The sequence below is a fragment of the Gobio gobio genome, assembly GCF_949357685.1.
Source record: "Gobio gobio genome assembly, chromosome: 19".
NCBI classification, from domain to species: Eukaryota; Metazoa; Chordata; class Actinopteri; order Cypriniformes; family Gobionidae; genus Gobio; species Gobio gobio.
In genome coordinates this window covers 14,967,831-14,993,694 of record NC_137112.1, presented here as the reverse complement: position 1 = coordinate 14,993,694, position 25,864 = coordinate 14,967,831, and the positions used below count along the sequence as shown (strand labels likewise).

At 37.4% G+C, this 25,864-nt stretch overlaps 1 protein-coding gene across 1 annotated transcript in view; it reads right to left on the bottom strand.

Annotated features, from left to right (window-relative positions):
• atp2b2 (ATPase plasma membrane Ca2+ transporting 2) overlaps positions 1–25,864 on the bottom strand; it is a gene marked incomplete at its 3' end in the record, with an annotated part of 161,981 nt that overhangs the window by 79,118 nt on the left and 56,999 nt on the right. The window contains exon 3 of the mRNA XM_079844967.1: positions 5,705–5,902. Coding sequence (XP_079701093.1) covers positions 5,705–5,902 — 198 coding nt within the window. The remainder of the gene's footprint in view (positions 1–5,704; positions 5,903–25,864) is intronic.

Genomic DNA, 25,864 nt, shown 5'->3' with positions numbered 1-25,864 from the left:
TATCACATAATTGGGGTCGCTTCAACCCTTCAACCGCGGACATGGAAAAACAGCCAGCGGGAAAATCACGGACTTGGCAACACTGTGTGCATTGAGCTCTGTTGACATTTGACTGTTATGCGTCGCTCCATTGCTCTGATTGGTTGTAGGTCTATCCAATTGAGGTCTTGGTTTGGTTGAAACACGCCCCATAATCACAGCCCAACGGAGCAGTATCAGACTCATATTCTGACTGGAATTGAGTATGACAATGTCAGGCTAGGAGTTTCCCTTTCAGACGCAAAATTAATGAGAGGAGAGTATTTAAAGGTGATTGAGAATGAGCACCACCTGCGAGTCACACCGGTCTCGAGTCCTCTCATGAGGGAGCCCGGAGACATATAAGGAGGAGCGACATCAGTGGAGGACGAGAGAGGGCCAGGCCTGGAGTTCTATGTTGTATTTTGTTCATGTTTGTATTGCACGTAGGTGGCAGTCGTCCGTGAGGGGCTGCCGCTGATTATTTTATTTTGTTGATTTATTTTATTGAAGTTGTTAAACGTTCGCCGGTTCCCGCCTCCTTCTTCCCACACGAACAAACATTACAACAAAGTCCTACTAAACAGCATGCCAGAACTAAACTAACTTCAGACGGTCACTTTACATGTCAGTCAAATGCCTCTTTCCTGGTTATTAGAGAGAATAAGACGCAATGAGCACCAGACTTTGTGCCCAGAAGGACATCCATTAAAATCCTCCTTGACATCAGTTTAAAAGTCATTTTGTGCAGTATTTGAGTGCAAACCACTAGGTTTGGTTTGTGTGTACCACAATCAAAGATGTGTCTGTGAATATATAACAGTCTTGTTACATCAAACTTCTGCAGCGTTCAACCTCAGACTGAAAATCCTTCTGAAATAATCTGTTTTATATTTCCACATCAAGGCATATGAGAAGCTATGCAAGCTTGTTCCCGCCACAGAATAAAACATTTTAAAAGATAATTGCAACTTTTTATCTCACAGTAGTGAGTTTACATCAGAATTGAGAGATATAAAGTCAGAATTGTGTAATATATATAGCCCGAATTGAGAGATATAAAGTCAGAATTGTGAGATATAAAGTCAGAATTGAGAGATATAAAGTCCGAATTGTGTGATATAAAGTCAGAATTGTGTGATATATAAAGTCAGAATTGAGAGATATAAAGTCAGAATTGAGAGATATAAAGTCAAAATTGTGTGATATAAAGTCAGAATTGTGTAATATATATATAGTCCGAATTGAGAAATATAAAGTCAGAATTGTGAAACATAAAGTCAGAATTAAAAGTCCGAATTGAGAGATATAAAGTCCGAATTGTGTGATATAAAGTCAGAATTGTGTGATATATAAAGTCAGAATTGAGAGATATAAAGTCAGAATTGTGTGATATAAAGTCAGAATTGAGAGATATAAAGTCAGAATTGAGAGATATAATTGTGAGATATAAAGTAGCAATTGAGAGATATAAGGTCAGCATTGAGAGATATAAAGTCCGAATTGAGAGATATAAAGTCAGAATTGAGAGATATAAGTCAGAATTGAGAGATATAAAGTCAGAATTGTGTGATATATAAAGTCAGAATTGTGAGATATAAAGTCAGAATTGAGTGATATAAAGTCAGAATTGTGAGATATAAAGTCAGAATTGTGAGATATAAAGTCAGAATTGTGAGATATAAAGTCAGAATTGCGTGATATAAAGGGAGAATTGTGAGATATAAAGTAAAAATTGTGAGATATAAAGTCAGAATTGTGAAATCTAAAAAGTCCAAATTGAGAGATAAAAAATCCAAATTGAGAGATATAAAGTCAGAATTGAGAGATATAAAGTAAGAATTGTGAGATATAAAGTCAGAAATTAGAGATATGAAGTCCAAATTGAGAGATAAAAAATCCAAATTGAGAGATATAAAGTCAGAATTGAGAGATATAAAGTCAGAATTGAGAGATATAGAGTCAGAATTGAGATATATAGAGTCAGAATTGAGAGATATAAAGTCAGAATTGAGAGATAAAGTCGGAATTGAGAGATATAAAGTCCAAATTGAGAGATATAAAGTCAGAATTGAGAGATTTAAAGTCAGAATTGAGAGATTTAAAGTCAGAAATGAGAGATATAAAGTCCAAATTGAGAGATATAAAGTCCGAATTGAGAGATTTAAAGTCAGAATTGAGAGATATAAAGTCAGAATTGTGAGATATAAAGTTAGAATTGAGAGATATAAAGTCAGAATTGTGAGATATAAAGTCAGAATTGTGAGATATAAAGTCCGAATTGAGAGATAAAAAATCCAAATTGAGAGATATAAAGTCAGAATTGAGAGATATAAAGTCAGAATTGAGAGATATAAAGTAAGAATTGTGAGATATAAAGTCAGAAATTAGAGATATGAAGTCCAAATTGAGAGATAAAAAATCCAAATTGAGAGATATAAAGTCAGAATTGAGAGATATAAAGTCAGAATTGAGAGATATAGAGTCAGAATTGAGAGATATAAAGTCAGAATTGAGAGATAAAGTCGGAATTGAGAGATATAAAGTCCAAATTGAGAGATATAAAGTCAGAATTGAGAGATTTAAAGTCAGAATTGTGAGATATAAAGTCAGAATTGTGAGATATAAAGTCAGAATTGAGAGATATAAAGTCAGAATTGTGATATATAAAGTCCGAATTGAGAGATATAAAGTACGAATTGAGAGATATAAAGTCAGAATTGTGAGATATAAAGTCAGAATTGAGAGATATAAAGTCAATATTGTGTGATATAAAAGTCAGAATTGAGAGATATAAAGTCAGAATTGAGAGATATAATTGTGAGATATAAAGTAGGAATTGAGAGATATAAAGTCCGAATTGAGAGATTTAAAGTCAGAATTGAGATATATAAAGCCAGAATTGAGAGATATAAAGTCAGAATTGTGTGATATAAAGTCAGAATTGAGAGATAAAAAGTCAGAATTGAGAGATATAAAGTCAGAATTGTGATATATAAAGTCAGAATTGTGAGATATAAAGTCAGAATTGAGAGATATAAAGTCAGAATTGTGATATATAAAGTCAGAATTGAGAGATAAAAAATCCAAATTGAGAGATATACAGTCAGAATTGAGAGATATAAAGTCAGAATTGTGAGATATAAAGTCAGAATTGTGAGATATAAAGTCAGAATTGAGAGATATAAAGTCAGAATTGAGAGATATAAAGTCAGAATTGTGAGATATAAAGTCAGAATTGAGAGATATAAAGTCAGAATTGTGAGATATAAAGTCAGAATTGCGTGATATAAAGTCAGAATTGTGAGATATAAAGTAAGAATTGAGAGATATAAAGTCAGAATTGTGATATATAAAGTCCGAATTGAGAGATATAAAGTACGAATTGAGAGATATAAAGTCAGAATTGTGATATATAAAGTCAGAATTGTGAGATATAAAGTCAGAATTGAGAGATATAAAGTCAGAATTGTGATATATAAAGTCAGAATTGAGAGATAAAAAATCCAAATTGAGAGATATACAGTCAGAATTGAGAGATATAAAGTCAGAATTGAGAGATATAAAGTCAGAATTGTGAGATATAAAGTCAGAATTGCGTGATATAAAGTCAGAATTGTGAGATATAAAGTCAGAATTGTGAGATATAAAGTCAGAATTGTGATATATAAAGTCCGAATTGAGAGATATAAAGTACGAATTGAGAGATATAAAGTCAGAATTGTGAGATATAAAGTCAGAATTGAGAGATATAAAGTCAATATTGTGTGATATAAAAGTCAGAATTGAGAGATATAAAGTCAGAATTGAGAGATATAATTGTGAGATATAAAGTAGGAATTGAGAGATATAAAGTCCGAATTGAGAGATTTAAAGTCAGAATTGAGAGATATAAAGTCAGAATTGTGTGATATAAAGTCAGAATTGAGAGATAAAAAGTCAGAATTGAGAGATATAAAGTCAGAATTGTGATATATAAAGTCAGAATTGTGAGATATAAAGTCAGAATTGAGAGATATAAAGTCAGAATTGTGATATATAAAGTCAGAATTGAGAGATAAAAAATCCAAATTGAGAGATATACAGTCAGAATTGAGAGATATAAAGTCAGAATTGAGAGATATAAAGTCAGAATTGTGAGATATAAAGTCAGAATTGAGAGATATAAAGTCAGAATTGAGAGATATAAAGTCAGAATTGTGAGATATAAAGTCAGAATTGAGAGATATAAAGTCAGAATTGTGAGATATAAAGTCAGAATTGCGTGATATAAAGTCAGAATTGTGAGATATAAAGTCAGAATTGAGAGATATAAAGTCAGAATTGTGATATATAAAGTCCGAATTGAGAGATATAAAGTACGAATTGAGAGATATAAAGTCAGAATTGTGATATATAAAGTCAGAATTGTGAGATATAAAGTCAGAATTGAGAGATATAAAGTCAGAATTGTGATATATAAAGTCAGAATTGAGAGATAAAAAATCCAAATTGAGAGATATACAGTCAGAATTGAGAGATATAAAGTCAGAATTGTGAGATATAAAGTCAGAATTGAGAGATATAAAGAAAGAATTGAGAGATATAAAGTCAGAATTGATTTATATAAAGTCAGAATTGTGAGATATAAAGTCAGAATTGAGAGATATAAAGTCAGAATTGTGAGATATAAAGTCAGAATTGAGAGATATAAAGTCAGAATTGAAAGATATAAAGTCAGAATTGAGAGATATAAAGTCAGAATTGAGAGATATAAAGTCAGAATTGAAAGATATAAAGTCAGAATTGAGAGATATAAAGTCAGAATTGTGTGATATAAAGTCAGAATTGAAAGATATAAAGTCAGAATTGAGAGATATAAAGTCAGAATTGAGAGATATAAAGTCAGAATTGAAAGATATAAAGTCAGAATTGAGAGATATAAAGTCAGAATTGAGAGATATAAAGTCAGAATTGAAAGATATAAAGTCAGAATTGAGAGATTTAAAGTCAGAATTGAGAGATATAAACTCAGAATTGTGAGATATAAAGTCAGAATTGAGAGATATAAACTCAGAATTGAGAGATTTAAAGTCAGAATTGAGAGATATAAACTCAGAATTGTGAGATATAAAGTCAAAATTGTGAGATATAAAGTCAGAATTGTGAGATATAAAATTCAAATTGTGCGTGATATTACCTTCAAATCGTTACTCGTTACTTTTCTGTACTGATATTTGTTAATATTAACTAATCTTTACATCAAGGTGACAGTTTAGTCAAAATAAAAATGATGTCATAATTTGCACACTCTCAGGTCATTCCAAACCAAATTTGAATATCAAAAATAAAACTTTCAAGAAGGTTTCTACATACTTAAAAGGTCGAAATCTTCCACAGTATGGAAGAAAAACAATGGGACATTTTTTTGAATATCTTCTTCTGTGTTCAACAGAACAAAGACAGTCATAGAGGTTTGGGACAGGATGGATGACCAGATCTTTAACCAGAACTTTAACCAGAGCCGGCAATAAAGGCGGAACTGCCTTTAACAACAACCTGAGCATCTTGGTTACATTTATTACATCAGCAGATGGTTTTCCAGTAATATACGAGGAATATGAGACAGCAACAGGAAACAACAGCTCACTTCAAAGGGAAGTGAGGCATATAGAGCTAAAAGTTGTAATGACGGGCAGATACTCACACTCGCTGCCCTCTCCAGGCGGCTGATAAAAGGACAGACCCAGAGAGATCAGGGCTGCAATTTCGAGGATAATGAGGGTCACATCTTGTAACGCTTCCCACACTAACTGTAAAAAAGTTTTTGGCTTCTTTGGAGGTATAATATTTTGCCCGAAGACTTCTTTTCTTTTATCTAGATCTGTGGCATCTCCAGCCAGACCTGTGAAAAAAACCACAACACAAAGACAAATGTTAGAACTCCACTCAGAAAACACAGTGTGCACTGAACAAATAATGTGTAGGATTTATCATTTTCACAAATAAGTACAAAGAAATGGCAAGTATAACGCAATCAACTAAATGTGAACTTTTTATGTAGAAAAACTGAAATAATATGTTCTTGAAAAACATACAGTTGTGGTCAGAATTATTGGTACCTCTGGTAAATATGATCAAATATGGCTGTAAAAATAAATCTGCATTGTTTATCTTTTAGATTTTTTTTTTTTTTTTTATCACAAAAATCTAACCTTTCATTGCAGTAAAAGAATTGAAAGTGAGGTGCCAATAATTCTGACCATGACTGTACTGTCAGAGGGCAACCAACCGTTTACTAGGGCTGGCCTTTTCAAACTTTATGATGCCAAGGACTCCCAAATATGATGAACCTTTTATGAGGGACCCCCTTCCTAAAATCCATGTATTTTTATTTATGAAAAACACTTAAACTGTTAAATAGTAAGTGTGACATTATACTTACAACATATTGTTTCCAAACTTAAATTGGATATACTTAATGTTGGATGTTTAAACCTGAAGAAGAACATTTTCAAATAAAAATGATTTGAAAAAGCAACTTTCACAATAAATGTATGTAAGCAGCTTATGTACTGCGTTAAGAACCCCAGTGAGCAAGATAAAGGGGACTATTGTGAGAAAGATAGAAAGCAAACATATACTATTCTGGAAAGTGTATATGGCAAGAAAGGAGAGAGACATTTAGAAATGAAAGAGTTAGAATGTTCGATAGACTTTAACCATTTTTACTTTGTCTTTTTATTCTCTGAAAATTTCTGGGGACCCCTTAGAACCTTCTGGAGGTATTCTGGGTGGTTGCTAGTCAGGTGCTAGGGGGTTCTGGTGGTTGCTAGGCGGTTGCTAAGGTATTCTGGGTGGTTGCTATGGTGTTGCTAGGCAGTTGGTAGTTGTCACAGATGGTTGCTATGGAGTTTTTATAGAGTTCTTAGTATGTTCTGCAAACGTTTTGGTCATGTACCTGTGCATTTTTGACCAATGCTTCTGGTCAAAGCGTTGCAAACCGTTTTTTAAACGGAAACAGTGGTGCGTTGAACACCCTGTTCTGATGACACAAGAGTTGCTACTATGGCAGCTGAGAAGGCCATTCCTTCTGTTCTTTTTGAAGAATTTTCAAAGCCTTATGAAATCTGTATAAATACGTGTTTACTTCTGCAAAATATGCTCAATGTTACAGTCACTGCCCTTGCCGTCCAGAATAAAAGAGAACATCCCAATCAAGTCAAGGGATTTGTGGAAACTGTGGTTCCTAATTATTGTGATTCAACATTTGCCTCGCATTTCAGGATGAAAAGACAAACACATCAGGTGAAGGATAATCCACTTCTTACCTCCGAGACTGTTATGATCTACAAGATCTTATTATTTTTATTGTGAGTATTAGGCTCATCATTATTGCTGTCTGATCACTGTTGTTGTGCTATGATATTGTAATATTTACCATTATATAATCAGAGGAGTATAGAAAAGTTTATGAAAGTTTCACTCCACAATACAATAGCAAAATATATAAATATGTATATTATTTTTTGTGTTACATTAATCAGTGTCTCTTTAGTACCGCGTGGTTGCTGCTGATTGGGCTGACATTTTTGACACACCCACCAAACAAGAGAAAACGCATCTCAAACCCCATGCACACCGTTTCCAGGAAACATGTCGGTAAATTAAACATTGACTAACAAGAAATTTTCATATTATAGCTAATTTAGCTTTTGTTCAAGGTGAAGTTATAAAAAGCCATATCAGTGTGAGCCAAAACATTATGAGCAGTCACAGGTGAAACGAATATCGTTGATCATCTCTTACCAAGGCCACATATTAAGGTCTGGGTAGATTATGGTCAGCAAACAATCAGTTCTCATAATCAACATGTTGTAAAGCAGCTTTACAGTGATAACAGGAAAATAATGCAACAAGGTTTGTTTCGACTGTACAGCAGATCTAGAAGGAAACAGTGTCATAGTCCAACTTAAGTAAATTCAGTAATGCAAGCAGATCAATAATATAGTTGAATATTTAGTGTCCCCAACTAAGCAAGCCAAAAGCCAAGGGCGACAGTGGCAAGGAACCAAAACTCCATCAGGATATTCAGTCCTGCTCCTGCCTGTTCCCGCAAAAAAATGTTACCAATATTCATGTTTTGTCCCACTCCCCCTGCAAAATAGTGTAATAGTATACATACATTTTTTTCAGTATGTCTATGAAATTGAAATTAAATTAAATAGTTTCAAGTTATGGGCCCTATTTTAGCAATCTGAGCTCATGGTCTGAAGCTCATGGCGCAGGTGCACTTAGGGTGTGTCCGAATCCACTTTTGCTGGTTTAACATTGGAAAAAAACGTCTGCGCGCTGGGCACATGGTCCAAAAGGGTTGCCCCTCATCTCTTAATGAGTCATGGATGTGTTTTGGGCGGGACGTGCAATAAACAAATCAGAGTCTCATCTCCCATTCCCTTTAAAAGCCAGTTGTGCTCACACCATGACGGATTCGCAATTTACATGCGAGCAGAAAGAATGAACACTTCTCCAGAGAGGAATCCTTTTATTTGTAATATTTAAACGTGTGTGTGTTGCTGCGTCCCTGTGTGTGTAACAAGCAGAGTGTATGTGCATTGTGCACCGCCTATCGGCTCATATTACTAACACACCCTTTAAACAACACAAAAAATACTGCGCTATTGACTTTAGAGCAGGTTCGTTTTGGTCAATGGCGCAGTCGTTTTCAGTTCCTCAAAATAGCAACACTCTAACAATGCTCCTGAACACACCTGGTTTTCAGACCAGACGCCCATGAGTGAACAGATGCACCAGTGCATTTGGTATTTAAACAACGTGGAGCTAGACGTGAAAATGAGAACTGCGTCTGAAACTAGCAAAAAAACACTCGTGTCGCGCCTGCCGTCAGATTGCACCAGGTGTATGATAGAGCTCTATGTGCCGAATAGCCCAGCATGAATGCTCCCGATAAATTATTTGTTTTTAAGCATCTACATTCACAAACCACTGTTAATTTCAAAAGAAAATTAAGCATATGCTACTGCATAAGTAATTTGGCATGACAGAAAGTGCACAAAGAGCGCTCCCCTGACAAAATAAAAGCTGTCAGTCATTTTAGTTCATCGTGATCTCACAAAGTTCTGTTATAAACAATGAAGCCTTCTACACTGCACAATGAATCATTTATTTACATCTTGTCTGCACTTTATTTGTTATAATGAGAGGATTTGCGAATGTGCAGAACATTGAGTTTCTAATTTAAACATCTCTGATTGGCTGCTGCGTTCAAGAGATATGTCTGTGATTGGATACACTGCTCAACTCCGAAAAAACAAGTTGTAAATAGAAACCTCTGAGGCTCTCCAGAGCACAAACACAGATACGCACTGGATTACTGGTCAGATCTCTGCTTTCATTACGGAGAAAACTGATTCTATTCCAGCAGTTACGGGCAGCTTACTCGCCCATCAGATCTTGTCCCGCACCGCACTCTGTTGCATCAAGGCCCCGCGAGAGTGCAGGACACTAGTTTGAACTAATCCAATACTATTCTTTGAGTCAAAAGCCCTGAACCTTTCAGGTCGTGGGTTCGCAGACGCCCGTAAGGTATTTGGCATGCTAAATCCTGCTGTGTGAAATGTGTTCTGACTGGAAATGACATCAGCGATGACCTACAGCCAATGAAAGAGAGCAAGATACAGGGCAGCGGGAGGTTCGGGGAGGAGTTATAGACCAGAATATCAGTATTACACATAAGCTTTACAGTTATATCAAACAGAAACAAAGCACAAACATTTGCTTGACCAGCTGCAACAGCAGCACATCGCAAAATGATTTATTTACATCCAACTCTCTTTGCAGAACGCAATCCTTGCTCCCCGTGTCTCCCCAACCATTTCATCCTCCATAATATTTTTTATTTTTCTCCTTTTCGCTGCAAATCGGCGCACATAAAATTTGGATCGCAACCTTCTTGCGGGCTATCCTTTTTAATAACAATTCCAGTCTCGCACGAGAACTCCGGTCTCACACACACATAATCTAGCGTTATCACTTCTCGCATGTGTTTGCTTGTGAAGCGTAGTTTGCGGACGAGACAGAGTTGTCAGTGATTCTTCCTATTGTAATGTCATGCAATCTGTAGTCTCGCATAGCCCAAGCTTCAGACTGACGGAAGACTCTATTGCAGCTTTCATTGGTCAAGGACCTCCCAAGAGGACATTTGACTGACATGTAACGCAACCAATCACAGTCAGGTTTGTTCCGCGTCATGTTTAATGTGAAAATGTAAAGTCGATGTCCCTGCAATAACAAACCAGAGTGCATCTATAAATGATTAATTCAAGAACGTTGTGCAAGTTTACTGCTACAACGGAGCCGCGAACTTCAGATACTTTTGAAATTCCAGCGTTTAGTTGATCCTGGTAAGCGCTCATTGTCACAGTTGTAAACACGTCTGAGTTCTTCTTCCACGAGGGAGTTTGGTGTCACGCAGTGGTGTAAAGTATTTGAGTAAATGCAATTAGTTACTGTACTTAAGTATCTTTTTGGCTACTTTGTAGTTATACTGAGAATCAAAGATATTAGCAACTTTTACTCTCTACTTGAGTACATTTTTGAGCAACTTTTTACTCCATTTGTGTTGAGTAATGCAATTACACATTACATTTTGCATGGCACCTAACTTTTCCCGCAGTAGTTTGTTTCTGCTATAAAGAAGCGATATCGCCATGTAAGGGCTTTGAAGGTACTATATCTTGTGCGTTTTGCCTTTGACTATTTAATTTTACTTAACATTATTTTATTTATCCGCTATATTGACAAGACCTTTTTGAAGCATATTGGTTTACTTCTGGCCTTTTTGTGCACTGGAGCTTAACTGAGACTTGAGAGTTTGACAACGTTTAAGATGTGTCAACCTTGATTTATTGCAATTGAGGTGTTCAGTTTTATTCTGATTTTAGAAAATAAACACGATTTCTCATCTTACAAATCAATTTTTTCTTATTTTCACTGGTCTCTCAGGTGTCGAGGACTAGTGCATAATTGAGCCTATATTTAGTATGAGTAAAATTCTTAAGTTCTGTTACTTTATGTATACTCAAGTTGTATTGGAATTGGCGACTTGTAACTTGTAATGCAGTCATTTTCGCTGTAAGGAATCTGTATTTTTCCTCAATTATGGTTTTCAGGTACTCTTTACACCTCTGCCTTCACAGCATTTGTTTCCAGGTGGAACTTTAAAGAACACAACACATCTCGAGGACATCCTATAGAATTCATCCATTCAGATGACGAATTTGAAACTCCTGAAGTGTTTCCAGAAAAGTGTGCCATATGCATCAGACATTCAGCCAACAGTCCGTGGGCTGAGACTATGCAATGTGAAACCTCCTGTCACCAATCCATCGTGCAATGTGAACACAGCAGCGACTGAATGCTGGCCCAGAAACTCATGCAGTGTGAAAAGAACTGTGATCTGACGAATTTGAAAATTGTGCATAACTGCGGCATAACTTGGATGGGTTAAATGCAGATGACAAATTCTGAGTATGGGTTATCATACTTGGCCATACATTTTTAAAAGGTGTCATTTTTTTCAGTGTGGACCCGATTGGCGATGACGGCCTCATCAGTCCTGCGCCTCCCAACCAGCGGCCTTTGAGATGAGTGTGAATATTAACGCATCGCTCCTGGAGCGTCTCAGTCACCGGTTTCAGTTCTCTTCGCTCCAGCAGAAAAAAGGCTTTACATCCCGTGCCCACGAATGGAAAATGAGCAATCCATCTCTCCGAGTAAGATTGGGCCCTCATGTCACCCACAGTCTCCAATTACCCTGCTGACTCACAGCGCAGGCTGTTCGACACACTTACATAAAGCCTTTCTGCACTCACACCACATCTACATTCAGAGCTACAGATCTGCACTACTGCATGCCTGCAAAACACACTCAACAAATGATCGCTGAAGCCCTGGACCCTCAGGGTGGAATCGGTTCATCTAAACCCAACCAGATGCATTTCTAAGGTGTTTACATAAGACCTTTTCTTGTATGATGGTTTCCACAAAGATCCAACATTGATAATAATCATAAATGTTTGTTGAGCATCAGATCATCATATTTGAATGATTTCTGAAGAATCTTGGGACACTGAAGACTGGAGTAATGATGCTGAAAATTCAGCTTTGATCACAGGAATAAATTACACTTTACTATATATTCACATAGAAAGCAGCTGTTTTAGTAATATTTCACTGTTTTACTGTGTTTTTGATCAAATAAATGCAGCTTTGTTGAGAGAAATTTAAATGGTATTGTATACTAGACATGGGAATCCACTTTCCTCACATGTTTAAGAAACTATGATATTAGAAAGATGGGAAAGACTGTAGAATAATGTTCCATCATTAATGAATAACTTACACAGGAAGAAATGCAATATTAACATTCTAGTAACTACTATTGACTATCGAGAAACTCTGATTAATGAAGCAGTACGTAATGGTGCTCATTTGAATGAGGTAGTTCACAAATATTAGCTAATCAATAACTACTACTACTACATACAGGTTCATAATTAATGTGAATAATGCAGAATGTATACTTAATTCTAAAGTGAAGGTAATGGTAACCCACTAGTAATGAGTCTGACTCAAGTGCTACTACATCCTTCTAAAGGAATACTAATGAATTGGATCAGTATTCTAAAGTGAAAAACATAATAACTGTAGTAATTACTGAAATCATTGCAAGCTTTTGAGGTTTTTGTAAGGCTTTGGATTGTAACACTTGAGTAATTACTAGTGGGTTACCATGATATTCACTTTAGAATACCGATCCAAATAACTAGTAATTCCTATAGAAGAATTTAGTAACACTTGAGTCATTACTATCCAAAACCTTACAAAAACCTCATGACTTCAGTAATTACTAGAGAGTTATTATGCTTTTCACTTCAGAATACTGATACAAATACCGGTAATTAGTAGTTCCTTTTGAAGGATTTGGTAACACTTGAGTCATTACTAGTGGGTTACCATGATCTTCACTTTAGAATGAATTATATATTATGCATCCCTCGCATTAATTATAAACCTGAATACAGTAGTTCCAAGTAGTCCTCTGTGAGCCAAGGGCCGGAGAGTGTCCAGTTTGGGGGCCATACGATTTTGTCGCTGCTTTTTGCGGATGATGTTGTCGTGTTGGCCTCCTCAGACCAGGACCTTCAGCCTGCACTGGGGCGGTTTGCAGCTGAGTGTGAATCGGCAGGGATGAGAAACAGCACCTCCAAATCCGAGGCCATGGTTCTCAGTCGGAAAAGGGTGGATTGCCCACTTCAGGTTGGTGAAGAGTTCCTGCCTCAGGTGGAGGAGTTCAGGTATCTTGGGGTCTTGTTCACGAGTGAGGGAAGGATAGAAACGGAGATTGACAGACGGATCGGTGCAGCTTCTGCAGTAATGCAGTCGATGTACCCTGAGCTGTAAGGCGAAGCTCTCGATTTACCGGTCAGTCTACATTCCTACTCTCACCTATGGTCATGAGCTGAGGACAAGATCCCGGATACAGGTGGCCGAAATGAGCTTTCTCCGTAGGGTGACTGGGCGCTCCCTTAGAGATAGGTTGAGAAGCTCGGTCACTCGGGAGGAGCTCAGAGTAGAGCCGATGCTCCTCCACATCGAGAGGAGCCAGCTGAGGTGGCTCGGGCATCTATTTCGGATGCCTCCAGGACCCCTTCACAGGGAGGTGTTCCAGGCACGTCCCACCGGGAGGAGGCCCCGGGGAAGACCTAGGACACGCTGCAGGGACTATGTCTCCCGGCTGGCCAGGGAACGCCTCAAGGTTCCCCGGAAGAGCTGGAGGAAGTGGCTAGGGAGAGGGAAGTCGGGGCGTCTCTGCTTAGACTGTTGCCCCCGCGACCCGGCCCCGGATAAGTGGAAGATGATGGATGGATGGATGTATGGATACTCACCCCCATCCAAGATGTAGTTGTCTTTCTTTCTTCAGTCGAAAAGAAATTACATTTTTTGAGGAAAACATTCCAGGATTTTTCTTCACATAATGGTTTTCAATTGCAACCAAAATGTTGAAGGTCCAAATCAATGCAGTTTCAAAGGAAGGGCTTTAGAGACTCTGCACAATCCCAGATGAGGAATACGCTCAGTCATTTTCAAAAATGTAATAAAAATGAATATACTTTTTAACCTAATTTGCTCATTTTGCACTGCTCTGCGCTGCGGCCACCAGACAAAAATGTCACACTGGACACATGTGGAAGTACCGCCCACGTATTTACAAAGCACACATGCGAAGACTAATACAAACGCCCTTTAACAAAAAAAAAAAGGTAAAACAACGGACGATTTTGAAGTTGAGGATAGAGTGTTTTTTGGTAAAGGGTGTTTGTATTAATCCTTGCACGTTTGGTTGGGCCGTTACTTTCGCCTACGGTACTAGTGCAGCGCAAGATGAGCAATATAGGTTAAAAAGTATATTAATTTGTAATTATTTTTTATTTTTTTAATGACCGATCGTTTCGCTAGATAAGACCATATTCCTTGTCTGTGATCGTGCAGAGTCTCTGAAGCCCTTCAAAACGCTTTGAAACTGCATTGATTTGGACCTTCAACATTTTCATTGCAATTGAAAACCATTATGTGAAGAAAAATCCTGGAATGTTTTCCTCAAAAAACGTATTCGTTTTTTTAAACGTTTTCTATTCGACTGAAGAAAGAAAGACATGAACATCTTGGATGAGATGATGGTGAGAAAATGATCAGGAAAAATTTGTGAACTAATCCTTTAATGACGGAACAGTATTCTAAAGTGCTACCAAAAGATGTACTTTATTAAACACTGATAAAAACAAAATGCATCTGCTAAGAATTTGAAAGTAATATAATTTGGTGAGAGAACTAATCTAAGGGCAAGGGCCGTTTACGGCATGCAATCTAGTCATAAACATCGACGTGGGACATCTGAAGTTGTGGAGACAGGAGTTCCAGAAAAGCTTCATTAATCTGCTACAGATGTCAGTGATCCAGCGCTGGACAGAGAGATCGCTCTATACTCGCTCCGGTTTATCAACACATGCCATGACTACACACTCTTGGAGCGAGTAGAGAGCTGGCAGCGGCAGCTGGGCAAACGTGATCAGCACAAGCCTTGTTTTCAAGGTTTTGCAGCGTGTGTTTGTTTAGACAGTTTGTGGATCCAGCTGTGATGCCCAGATTCAGATTCACCAGCTGTTGTCACCAGCTCTTTGCAACCGCTTGTGTCACCATTAGCACTTTTCAGCCAGCCATTACCGTGCAAGCGACATGTGTATTTGTCCGGCTCATCAGAGCAAAAACGCAATGGTGACCAATGCTCTGAAACTAAAGTTTGCCAAGCCACATGCAAATAGCGAAACAGCAATACAAAAAAAAAAATAGTTAGATACAGTACAAACATTAGCTACCAATGTGCCAATAACTATGGCCCAGTTTACACTATTGTGTTTCTGTTTTAAAGCAGTGTTTTAAAATGAAAATGATCCGTGTCTACACTGGCGTTTCCATTGTGTTTCAGAAACGATCTGTCTACACTGCACAACTGAAAACGCATGTCACATGACCGTTTATGCACACTGGGCATGCGTGTACAAGTGTAAACAGTCGCCTCTTGCGCATGTAGGTAGCTGCAGTATTAGGCCCGATCAGACAGAACGGAAATTTTTTTAATTTAGAAAAGAGCAGTGCGCTGCAGGTTTTTTTATGTTGCCAGGCAACCCCCGAATCAGCTGTGCTGTCAGTCTAATATAGGTAACCGTCGCCGCAACGGAACGCTCACCTCCATTCATTTCATTGGACAATGGGAAAAGAACGCAATGGCGCTGGGTCGGGCGCTTTTCTGCTCAGAGTAGGGCTGCCACAAACGACTATTTTCATATCGATAAATCTATCGACTAATTTATCGATTAATCTATTAATCTATCGGCTAATTGATCGAAAAATGTTCAACAATTTTACTTAAAAACATTTAATTTAACTTGCAACGTTGGCCTTCAGTAGAGTAAGTAAGTTTACTGTACATGTAAACAAGCCCTTGACCAAATGTAAAACTAAAGGAGAAAAAATTTACAAAGGTACAAATATGTAAACCAACATCACAAAAAAAGAGAATATCAGCAAATACTTTTTTTATATAGAATAGTGTCCCGATACCAAAATTATGACTAAATTATGACAGATACCAGACTAAAATACCTCAATACCGATACTGAATCGATACCATGGCAAAAAACAGTAATAGTAATTGAATAATATGACAGAACTTACTATTCATTCTTTTATCATTGTTTTAGGGTTAAAAAAAACCCTAAAAACTCACTTGGCCGGCATGTTCCTAACCTGCCCTGCCCTGCCCTGCCCTGCTTCACACAGAATATTAGGTCCGGCCCTTTAAGAGCTGCACGGACCAAATTCATTGTAACACATCCGATTTCTCATTCAACTCTGTATATGTTCACTAAAGACATATCTGACTGCGTTTACCCGAATACTCGCCAGGACGTGCATTTTTACATATTTTTTACCATTCAAACCAAATAATCCACGAAACTTGTGGCTTGTGCGCGGCTTCAGCTCAGAGTCCGGCAGCGCACGCGAGCACGTCCCGGCCGTGTCGCACTTTTCTGTTGCTGCGCGTATATATTTGATTGTTCTGCTTCCATTGTTTAGTGAATGGTGGAAGCAGGGCTCACACACACGTCCTCACTCCTGCTTTCACACATCGACTAATAAACTGCGTCGACACAGTCGAGTGTATCGATCAATAGTGACAGGCCTAGCTCAGAGTTTATTTTTTTTAAACTTCAGTCGCTTAGAGTGCTCCTACAAAAACTTGAGGCGCCCTTCTCCCATAAACAATTTTTAAAAGGCGCCTCTCGCTGCAAAAAACACGTTCTGTCTGATCAGGGCCTTATACGATACAGCGTTCAACTCCACACCGGCTGCTAAAAAGGACCACAAAGTCAGCAAAGCATGCAGTTCCGTCTCCGTGTTATTGTTTACACGGTTGTCGAGGCTGGTATGTTAAAGAGCCGTTGAACCAAAAGCATTGTAACAACAGCCACCAACTGTCTCTACGATCAACTTATGCGTACAATGCTTTTGGGAAATGCACCCTCGGTCTCATATTGTTGTGTTCTGGTAGCGTAATATGGGCATCGTTTTCAAGATGTCTGCTTTGGTCCGTTTACATTGAAACGCAACACAGGCGTTTTCTAAAAGTATCGAAAATGCTGGAGTAGTATAGTTTTAAAACTAAAACGCACCAGTGTAAACAGGGCTATGTGTCAATAAAAAAAAAAACAGCCACTGAAAAATCCATATTGGTATTTGCATTATTTAATTGTTGTTCCTCTTTCCTTGTTGTAAAGTTATGGAAAGGCGCTATATAAATTAAACATATTATTATTGTCAACCACTAAGTAAAGCTGTGGCCAAAATTCAAATTACCTCCGAAAATGTAATTATTCAAATATATTATCGCATATGTATTAAACAGTTTGTTATCATAATGCATAATTGTGCTTGGATTGAAAAACGAATGTACGCGCTCTGTGTTCCAATTGTTTCCTTTGTGATAACGCAAACATGACGAATTGTGCGGACACAAGGGCGTAGTTTTGAAGTGTGAGCCGTTTAGCGGGGTCCCAGAGCATGATCCCTCACGAGATTTATTAGCTTGCTTGTATGTTTGTATTCTTGCAAAATGGTCTTTAGTGGTCTCATCCACATGCAAAGTTGGTTGATAACATAACTGCAATAAAGTAACAATAACTTATTTACATAGGATATACACTGATCAGGTATAAAATTATGACCACCTTCCTAATATTGTATTGGTCCCCCTTTTGCTGCCAAAACAGCCCTGACCCGTCGAGGCATGGACAGTCCAACTTTCCGTCTTCAATTTACGGAAAAAGCGTAACTGCTGCGACGATGACGTTGGACGTAGCGTAGCTAAGTGTTTTGAACTGCGAGAAGTGTTACACTTTCTTCGTGAGTTGAATACGGAAGGTGGTCCACCGGAGGCTAGATATTTTACTTTATAATGTGTTAAATATGGATATTTTTCTTACACAAACCCATTGGTTCACTTCAGAAGGCCTTTATTAACCCCCCCAGAGCCATGTGGAGCACTTTTATAATGGATGGATGCACTTTTATGAGCTTCAATTTTTGGGGCTGCCATTCACTGACATTATAATGCTTGGATTAGCCAGGAATTTTTTTTATATAACTCTGATTGTGTTCGTCTAAAGGAAGAATGTCATATACACCTAGGATCGGATGACTTCAGAGTGAGTAAATCATGGGGTAATTTTTCATTTTTGGGTGAACTATCCCTTTAAACTATTAAAAGCTTTTCTGTTAACTGAAATAAACATGAAATAAAATAACCTAAACCTAAATTAAAAAACGAATTGACTAATAACGAAATGACATAAAATGAACATGATAACAAAAAATATAAAAATAAAAGCTCTTGTATTTTTAAAGATTGTGTTCTGTGTGAACGGCCAGTTCTGCAATAATACATACTCAATTATTCATAAATATGTATATTTGACCTTGAGATTTTCTGCATAGGTTTCAGACGATGATGCCAGCAGCCACTCCTCATTCATACGACCGGAGGAAACACACTCTTCAGCTTACACCATCAAAGTCGACACGAGCTAAAAAGCAGCGAGAAATAAGATGGTGGCTGCTTCCATGGGAACACGAAACCAGAGACCGAGCTTCACGTGGGGAAGGAAAGGCCACAAAAAAATTCCTCGCGCTGGGAAAGAACGCACAGTTTGCAAATAGCACAGTGTGCTAAAAATAAACTCATTAACTATTCCATCTTAAGTGTGTGTGTGTGTGTTAGTGTGTAGAGGGGATCTCTCAGCATCGATCCCACCCGCGCACAATCAAACGTGGGTCTCAGTCGCCTTCATCTTTAGACGCTGGCCGCGAGTGCAAGCCCGGTTCCTGTGATCGACGCGGACCGCAGTTCAGAGCACACCATCACACTCGTAATCACGTGGTTTAAAGGTTTATTAAAGGCAACAGGAAGACGGCATGGGGATATATAAATATGTTAATGTTTCATGTGGTTTAGACTGCGAATCATAAACACAGTCATTAGCAGGTGTCAGCAAACGGCTCAAACATGTTGCAGCGATAAAAGCGACAGTGAAAAGAAAATAAATCATTGCAGTCTTGCATGTGCGACGCAAATATGGATTCATAAAGGTGTCTTGTGCATTCAGAGCATTCTGTTATTAGACTCTGAGGAAGCCTGTGAACATAAAACATTCAGCATTTATGGCTCTATTTATAGCTTGTCTTGAAATTTAAGCAGTGGCAAAAAATATGGTGTTCTGGTGTACAGTAGAAACGGGGTGTACAGACTCTATCAGCAGGTTTCATAGCAGCTCATGCGAGAAATTCTCATTTGTGCTTCTGCATGTTCCACATACCAGAACGTTTAAAGAGCTCTCGTGAAAAAGAAGTGCCCTTAAAGGATTCACTTCAAAATGAAAATTTCCTGATAATTTACTCACCCCCATCTCATCCAAGATGTTCATGTCTTTCTTACTTCAGTCGAAAAGAAATTACGTTTTTTTGAAGAAAACATTCCAGGATTTTTCTCCACATAATGGACTTCAATGGCAACCAACGGTTGAAGGTCTAAATCAATGCAGTTTCAAAGGCAGGGCTTCAGAGGCTCTGCACTATCCCAGCCAAAGCATCGCTCATTAAAACTAAAACTAAACCTTTTTAACCTAAATTGTTCATCTTGCTCTGCAGCGCGCCAAGGATTGCATAATCACGTTGGAAAGGTCACGCTAGACGTAGGCGGAAGTACCGACCCAGTGCGAAGACTAATACAAACATCCTTTAGCAAAAAAAAAAGGTAAAACAACAATGTCAGATGATTTTGAAGTTGGAGGAGAAAATGAGAGGGTTTTTTTGCTAAAGGGCATTTGTATTAGTCTTTGCACATGTGCTTTGTAAACACTGGGTCGGTGACCTTTCCGACGTGATTATGTAATCTGTGGTGTGTCGCAAAGTAAGATAAGCAATTTAAAAATATAAAAATGTTTATTTTTGTTGAAAATGACAGATGATTTTGTTTTTTGATGTATTGTTTTGAGCATCAATAAAAAAATCAAATAAATACAAAAAAAAATAAATAAATAAAATGACAGATGATTTGGCCGTTGGTTGCCATTGAAGTCCATTATGTGGAGAAAAATCCTGGAATGTTTTCCTCAAAAAAAACGTAATTTCTTTTTGACTGAAGAAAGAAAGACATGAACATCTTGGATGAGATGGGGGTAAGTAAAATATCAGGAAATTCTCATTTTGAAGTGAACTAATCATTTAATTGTACTGAAAGTGCGCTTGTAGTGTATACTCACAATGTTTAAAATGTTTTTTTTTAAACTTGCAGATAGTATGATATTAACAGAATCAAAGGCCACTTAAGAGAACACGGTTACACTTTATTTTAAGGTGTCATTGTTACAGTGTAATTATATATATATATATTTGGTTTAGGGTTTGTTGCATGTAATTATGCATAATTTACTGTTATTACTATAATAAGTACATGTGTGTAACAATGACACTGTAAAAAAAAGTGTTACAGAGTACACTTTTGTAACACTTTATTCTAGTTTCTGTTACATATGTTACATATACTTGCATAACTACAAGTAAATAACCCTAAACCAAACCATTTTAAATGTATAATTACACTGTAACAAGAGCCCTTTAAAATAAAGGGTTACACTTTATTTTAAGGTGTCATTGTGTATTTATACATGTAAATATTTAGTAATATTAATTAATTACATGTTAGTAGAGGGTTAGGATTTGGTTAGGGGTTAGTTGTGTGTAATTATGAATAATTTACTGTTATTAATAAAATAAGTACATGTAAGTGCACTTTACAATAAAGTATAAAAATTTATTGGTCAGTGCATTCAGTAATTATACTTTAACCATATTTCAAAGATAATAAAAATAAAAAATTAAAAAATAAATTAAAAAATAAATTACATATAAAGATGTACTTAACCCTCTAATGCTCAAAACTTACTTTTTATTTTATTTTATTTGTTATTTTTTCATTTAATTTCAAGTAAATTTTTGTTTGGTAATGTTTTAATTGAATATTTAGTATTTACAGTGCTAAATTATATTTATGCAGTAGTTATAATCTATCTACTCACTTTTTGAGCATTTTGACCTGAAAATGCCTAAAAATAATAAATAATAAATCTGTCAAAAATGACAGAAGAGCACAATTCAACAAATTCTATTTAATATAAATATATAATATAATACATAAATGCATTTTCATTTAAATGATTTCCAAATTGTGTGACTTATTAAATTGCAGGGTTTTTTTTGTCCACTCTAGAAAATGCTGGGTTAAAAACAACCCAAGTTTGGTTGAAAATGGACAAACCCAGCGATTGGGTTGCTTTAACCCAAAATAGGTTGGAAATAAAAAAAAATCAGACACATAATTACTACAGGCAACAATAATAATCAAAAAGTGAGCATTTATTAATAAGCAATTTAATAAATGTTTATTGTTTAACATAAATTAGTATTCATTAAACATATGAATAATGTAAATTTATTAAACATATTAATAAATGCTCATTTCCAACATACTTTGGGTTCATTTTAAGCAAGCAATAAAGTAATTTTTAAACAATAGTTGAATTAAACAAAACTATACCCAGAAGGTTAGGCAAACATTTAACCCAACTGCAGGGTTTGTCCATTTTCAACCCAACTAGGGTTGTTTTTAACCCAGCATTTTGTATATTTAGTGTAGCCTACATTTCATTGTGTATATTTCATTGTAAATAGCATGCAATTAAATGTCCAAAAACATTACATTCAGTTTGCACTTAAGTATATACTTTTTATTTCTGTAATAAGTACTCTTCATGCTAAAGTGTTGTTATTTCACAAGGGAGAGGAAGAAGCTCACAGTTTCTCTCACAAAGCACCGTCTGACTAGACTGTCAATATCAATACAATAATAGACTGAATGTAGGCCTAGTACATGTCATACAACCTGGGGGTGGTTTTTGTACAAACGGATGATCAATCGCCTCTAAATCTAAAGAGTGTGTGTTTTAAAGCACACAGATGAGTTTGTCGGCCATGATGTGCTTACAGTGTTTTCTGAAATGAGCTTTAAGATAAAGGGAAACTGCGGAAGGAAGGATGACGGAATGAAGCGAGCGCTACAGAAGTTGACCTCATTACTCACTGAACGAGTGTGAATCGACATGCTCTCGGGACTTATGAGACCACTGAATATCATATTAATTATAGGGTCTAAAACCAGGACACGCACACACTCATCACGAAGCGCCGCACATTTGGGACAAATATTGAGCGAGAGCAGGGAATAAGTGTGATGAAAAATAGATTTTTGCACTTTCAGTGAACGTCAGCTCACTCAACGGCAATCTTATCTTTGCTATTTATACAGCACGCAGCTGAAACCGTGGTGGGATTTTTACACATTTTCACTTCCACTAGACATATTTGGATATGCTTATGCGGTTGATATGATATTCAAAAATTACCCTTTTAAAAGTGCATGCGCGAGAGCGAGAGAGAGAGGGCCAACAATATTGCATATTTTAATGCCTAGCTTTTTCACAGAGGTTAAAAATAGATCACCATGGAAACCCTACACATAAAGCACTCTGGGTATTGGCTGGCCACTGCAGCACATGGAGACGAGAATGAGATGAGAACACCTGCATTAATGCACATCTGTATGTCAATGCGCTCTGTTTGGGACTACGGTAAATGCTCAATCAATACAGCAACTGAAAGGGTAAATGCCTCATTTGATTGTATGTGAAGCTTTGAGGAATAGACAAGCAGTCAGCTGAACAAAAATACATATGCTATATTAATAAATATAAATGTGTTGTTGTTGTTCTGGATTTGTTACAAGAACGCAGTATGCATAAAGTATGCATGAATGTTCTTAGTGACAAATGAACAGAAACTGATTTCAATTTAGCAACCAAAATGAGACAAAGACATCATTATATTACACATGAAAAGTTGTTAGTAAAAATTGTGCTTCAAATGCCTTATATGACACTGATCCTAATATTGTGTTGGTCCCCCTTTTGCTGACCCGTCGAGGCATGGACTCCACTAGACCCCTGAAGGTGTGCTGTGGTATCTGGCACTGGCACCAAGATGTTAGCAGCAGATCCTTTAAGTCCTGTAAGTTGCGAGGTGGGACCTCCATGTTTGTTCAGCACATCCCACAGATGCTCGATTGGATTGAGATCTGGGGAATTTGGAGGCCGAGTCAACACCTCAAACTCATTGTTGTGCTCCTCAAACCCTTCCTGAACCATTTTTGCTTTGTGGCAGTACTATAAACAATAAGCAATTACTATAAACAACTTTATAGTAATCACATCCTGCCGTGTCAATTGTGCAAGAGTGTTTTCATAACACATCACACACACTTAATAATTCCCAAGGTTTCCTTGGCCTTTGCAAGATATCAGAGATAAAATCGTTCTTTGCTTGCAGTGTTTTGTCCAAAACTAGTTTCAATGGCATTTTGCTGAATCGATATCTCTCGGTTACGGAGGTGTGTGTCGAGTTCTCTGCAACTCTGGATTCTTCACAAAAAAGTTAATATATAGAAAGTGCTGTGACAAGACAAGTAGACCTGTTGACCTTAAAGAACAACCACTAAGTTTTAACCACGACCAACATTTTTCTCAATCGAACAGTCTTTCCTGTTTTAAATTGATTTAGAGCCCAAATATACTGTATCACACATCCTTATCACTGATTGAGCGAGTATTGAGCGTTTGAATGGTCAAAATGTTGTTACTTTACAGTAACTGTATAAATGTTATACATTTTTCTCCACGGTTTTGAAAGACTATTACATATAAAACCATATCATAACAAACACTGAGGCAAGGGCAGGAGCACAGATATAAAATGAGTATGAGCTCTATTAAAGTCGGCATGAAAGGGAAGTTGTGCTAATCTTTACTTCTCTATTCTGCCGTATATCCGATTGAAATGCTTCTGGAACAAGAACAAATTTAGGGCTTGATTTTGTCTGTGGGGAATTGATTGGATGGTTAAATGGTTGTGGTTTGCTATTGGTGGATCTCATGTGAGTGACAGGTTGCCTTGCCCTTGTCATCAGTGAAGAGAAAAGAAGAGAAGAGAAGAGAAGAGAAGAGAAGAGAAGAGAAGAGAAGAGAAGAGAAGAGAAGAGAAGAGAAGAGAAGAGAAGAGAAGAGAAGAGAAGAGAAGAGAAGAGAAGAGAAGAGAAGAAAGAGAAGAGGGGAAATATATATTCACTACCTATATATTGCCACCTGTGCAATAAGTCTACTCATGAAATTTCCTCACTACTAAATATTCCACGCTCAACTGTTAGTGGTATTATAACAAAGTGGAAACAATTGGGAACAACAGCAACTCAGCCACAAAGTGGTAGGCTGCGTAAAATCACAGAGCGGGGTCAGCGCATGTTGAGGCGAACAGTGCAGAAGTTGCCAACTTTCTACAGGGTCAATAGTTACAGACCTCCAAACTTCGTGTGGCCTTCAGATTAGCTTAAGAACAGTGCGTAGAGAGCTTCATGGAATGGGTTTCCATGGCCAAGCAGCTCATCCAAACCTTACATCGCCAAATGCAATGCAAAGCGTGGGATGCAGTGGTGTAAAGCACGCCGCCACTGGACTCTAGAGCAGTGGAGACGTTTTCTCTGGAGTGACCAACCACGCTTCTATGTCTGGCAATCTGATGGGTGAGTCTGGGTTTGGCGATTGCCAGGAGAACGGTACTCACCTGACTGCATTGTGCCAAGTGTAAAGTTTGGTGGAGGGGGGATTGTGGTTGTTTTTCAGGGGTTGAGCTTGGCACCTTAGTTTCAGTGAAAGGAACTCTTAACGCTTCAGCATACCAAGACATTTTGGACAATTTCATGCTCCCAACTTTCTGGGAACAGTTTGGGGATGGCCCCTTCCTGTTCCAACATGACTGCGCCCCAATGCACAAAGCAAGGTCCATAAAGACATGGATGAGCGAGTTTAGTTTGGAGGAACTTGACTGGCCTGCACAGAGTCCTGACCTAAACCCGATAGAACACCTTTGGGATGAATTAGAGCGGAGACTGTGAGCCAGGCCATCTTGTCCAACATCAGTGCCTGACCTCACAAATGCTCTTCTAGAAGAATGGTCAAAAATTCCCATAAACACACTCATAAACCTTGTGGAAAGCCTTCCCAGAAGAGCTGAAGCTGTTATAGCGGCAAAGGGTGGGCCAACTCCATATTAAACCCTACGGATTAAGAGTGGGATGGTATTAAAGTTCATGTGCATGTAAAGGCAGGCATCCCAAAACTTTTGCCAATATGGTGTATCTTATACACCCTAAGAAAGTCTGTAAAATAGGGCCCAAAGTGCAGTGATAATATGAAGGAATTTTCTGTATTGATTTTAATTACACATTGCATTGCGTTTTAGGGTTGAAGGAAATGTCTGTAACTTAATGGATAATGTTCTGGCAGAAAATAACCAGCTCCTTTTCTTTTTACAGTGTAATATTTACTTTAGGTTATTTGTATAATAAGGTATGTAATTCATGAGCAGCACTAGAGTTATGCCTCTGTCCTTATGCGATCCTGCTTTGGTTATTTCAAGGTGACTTACAAACGAAAAAGGTTTGCATTGACATGGTGATTTACACATTTAGTTCAGTGGAGGAAGGTGGACACAGACCGTGAGATTT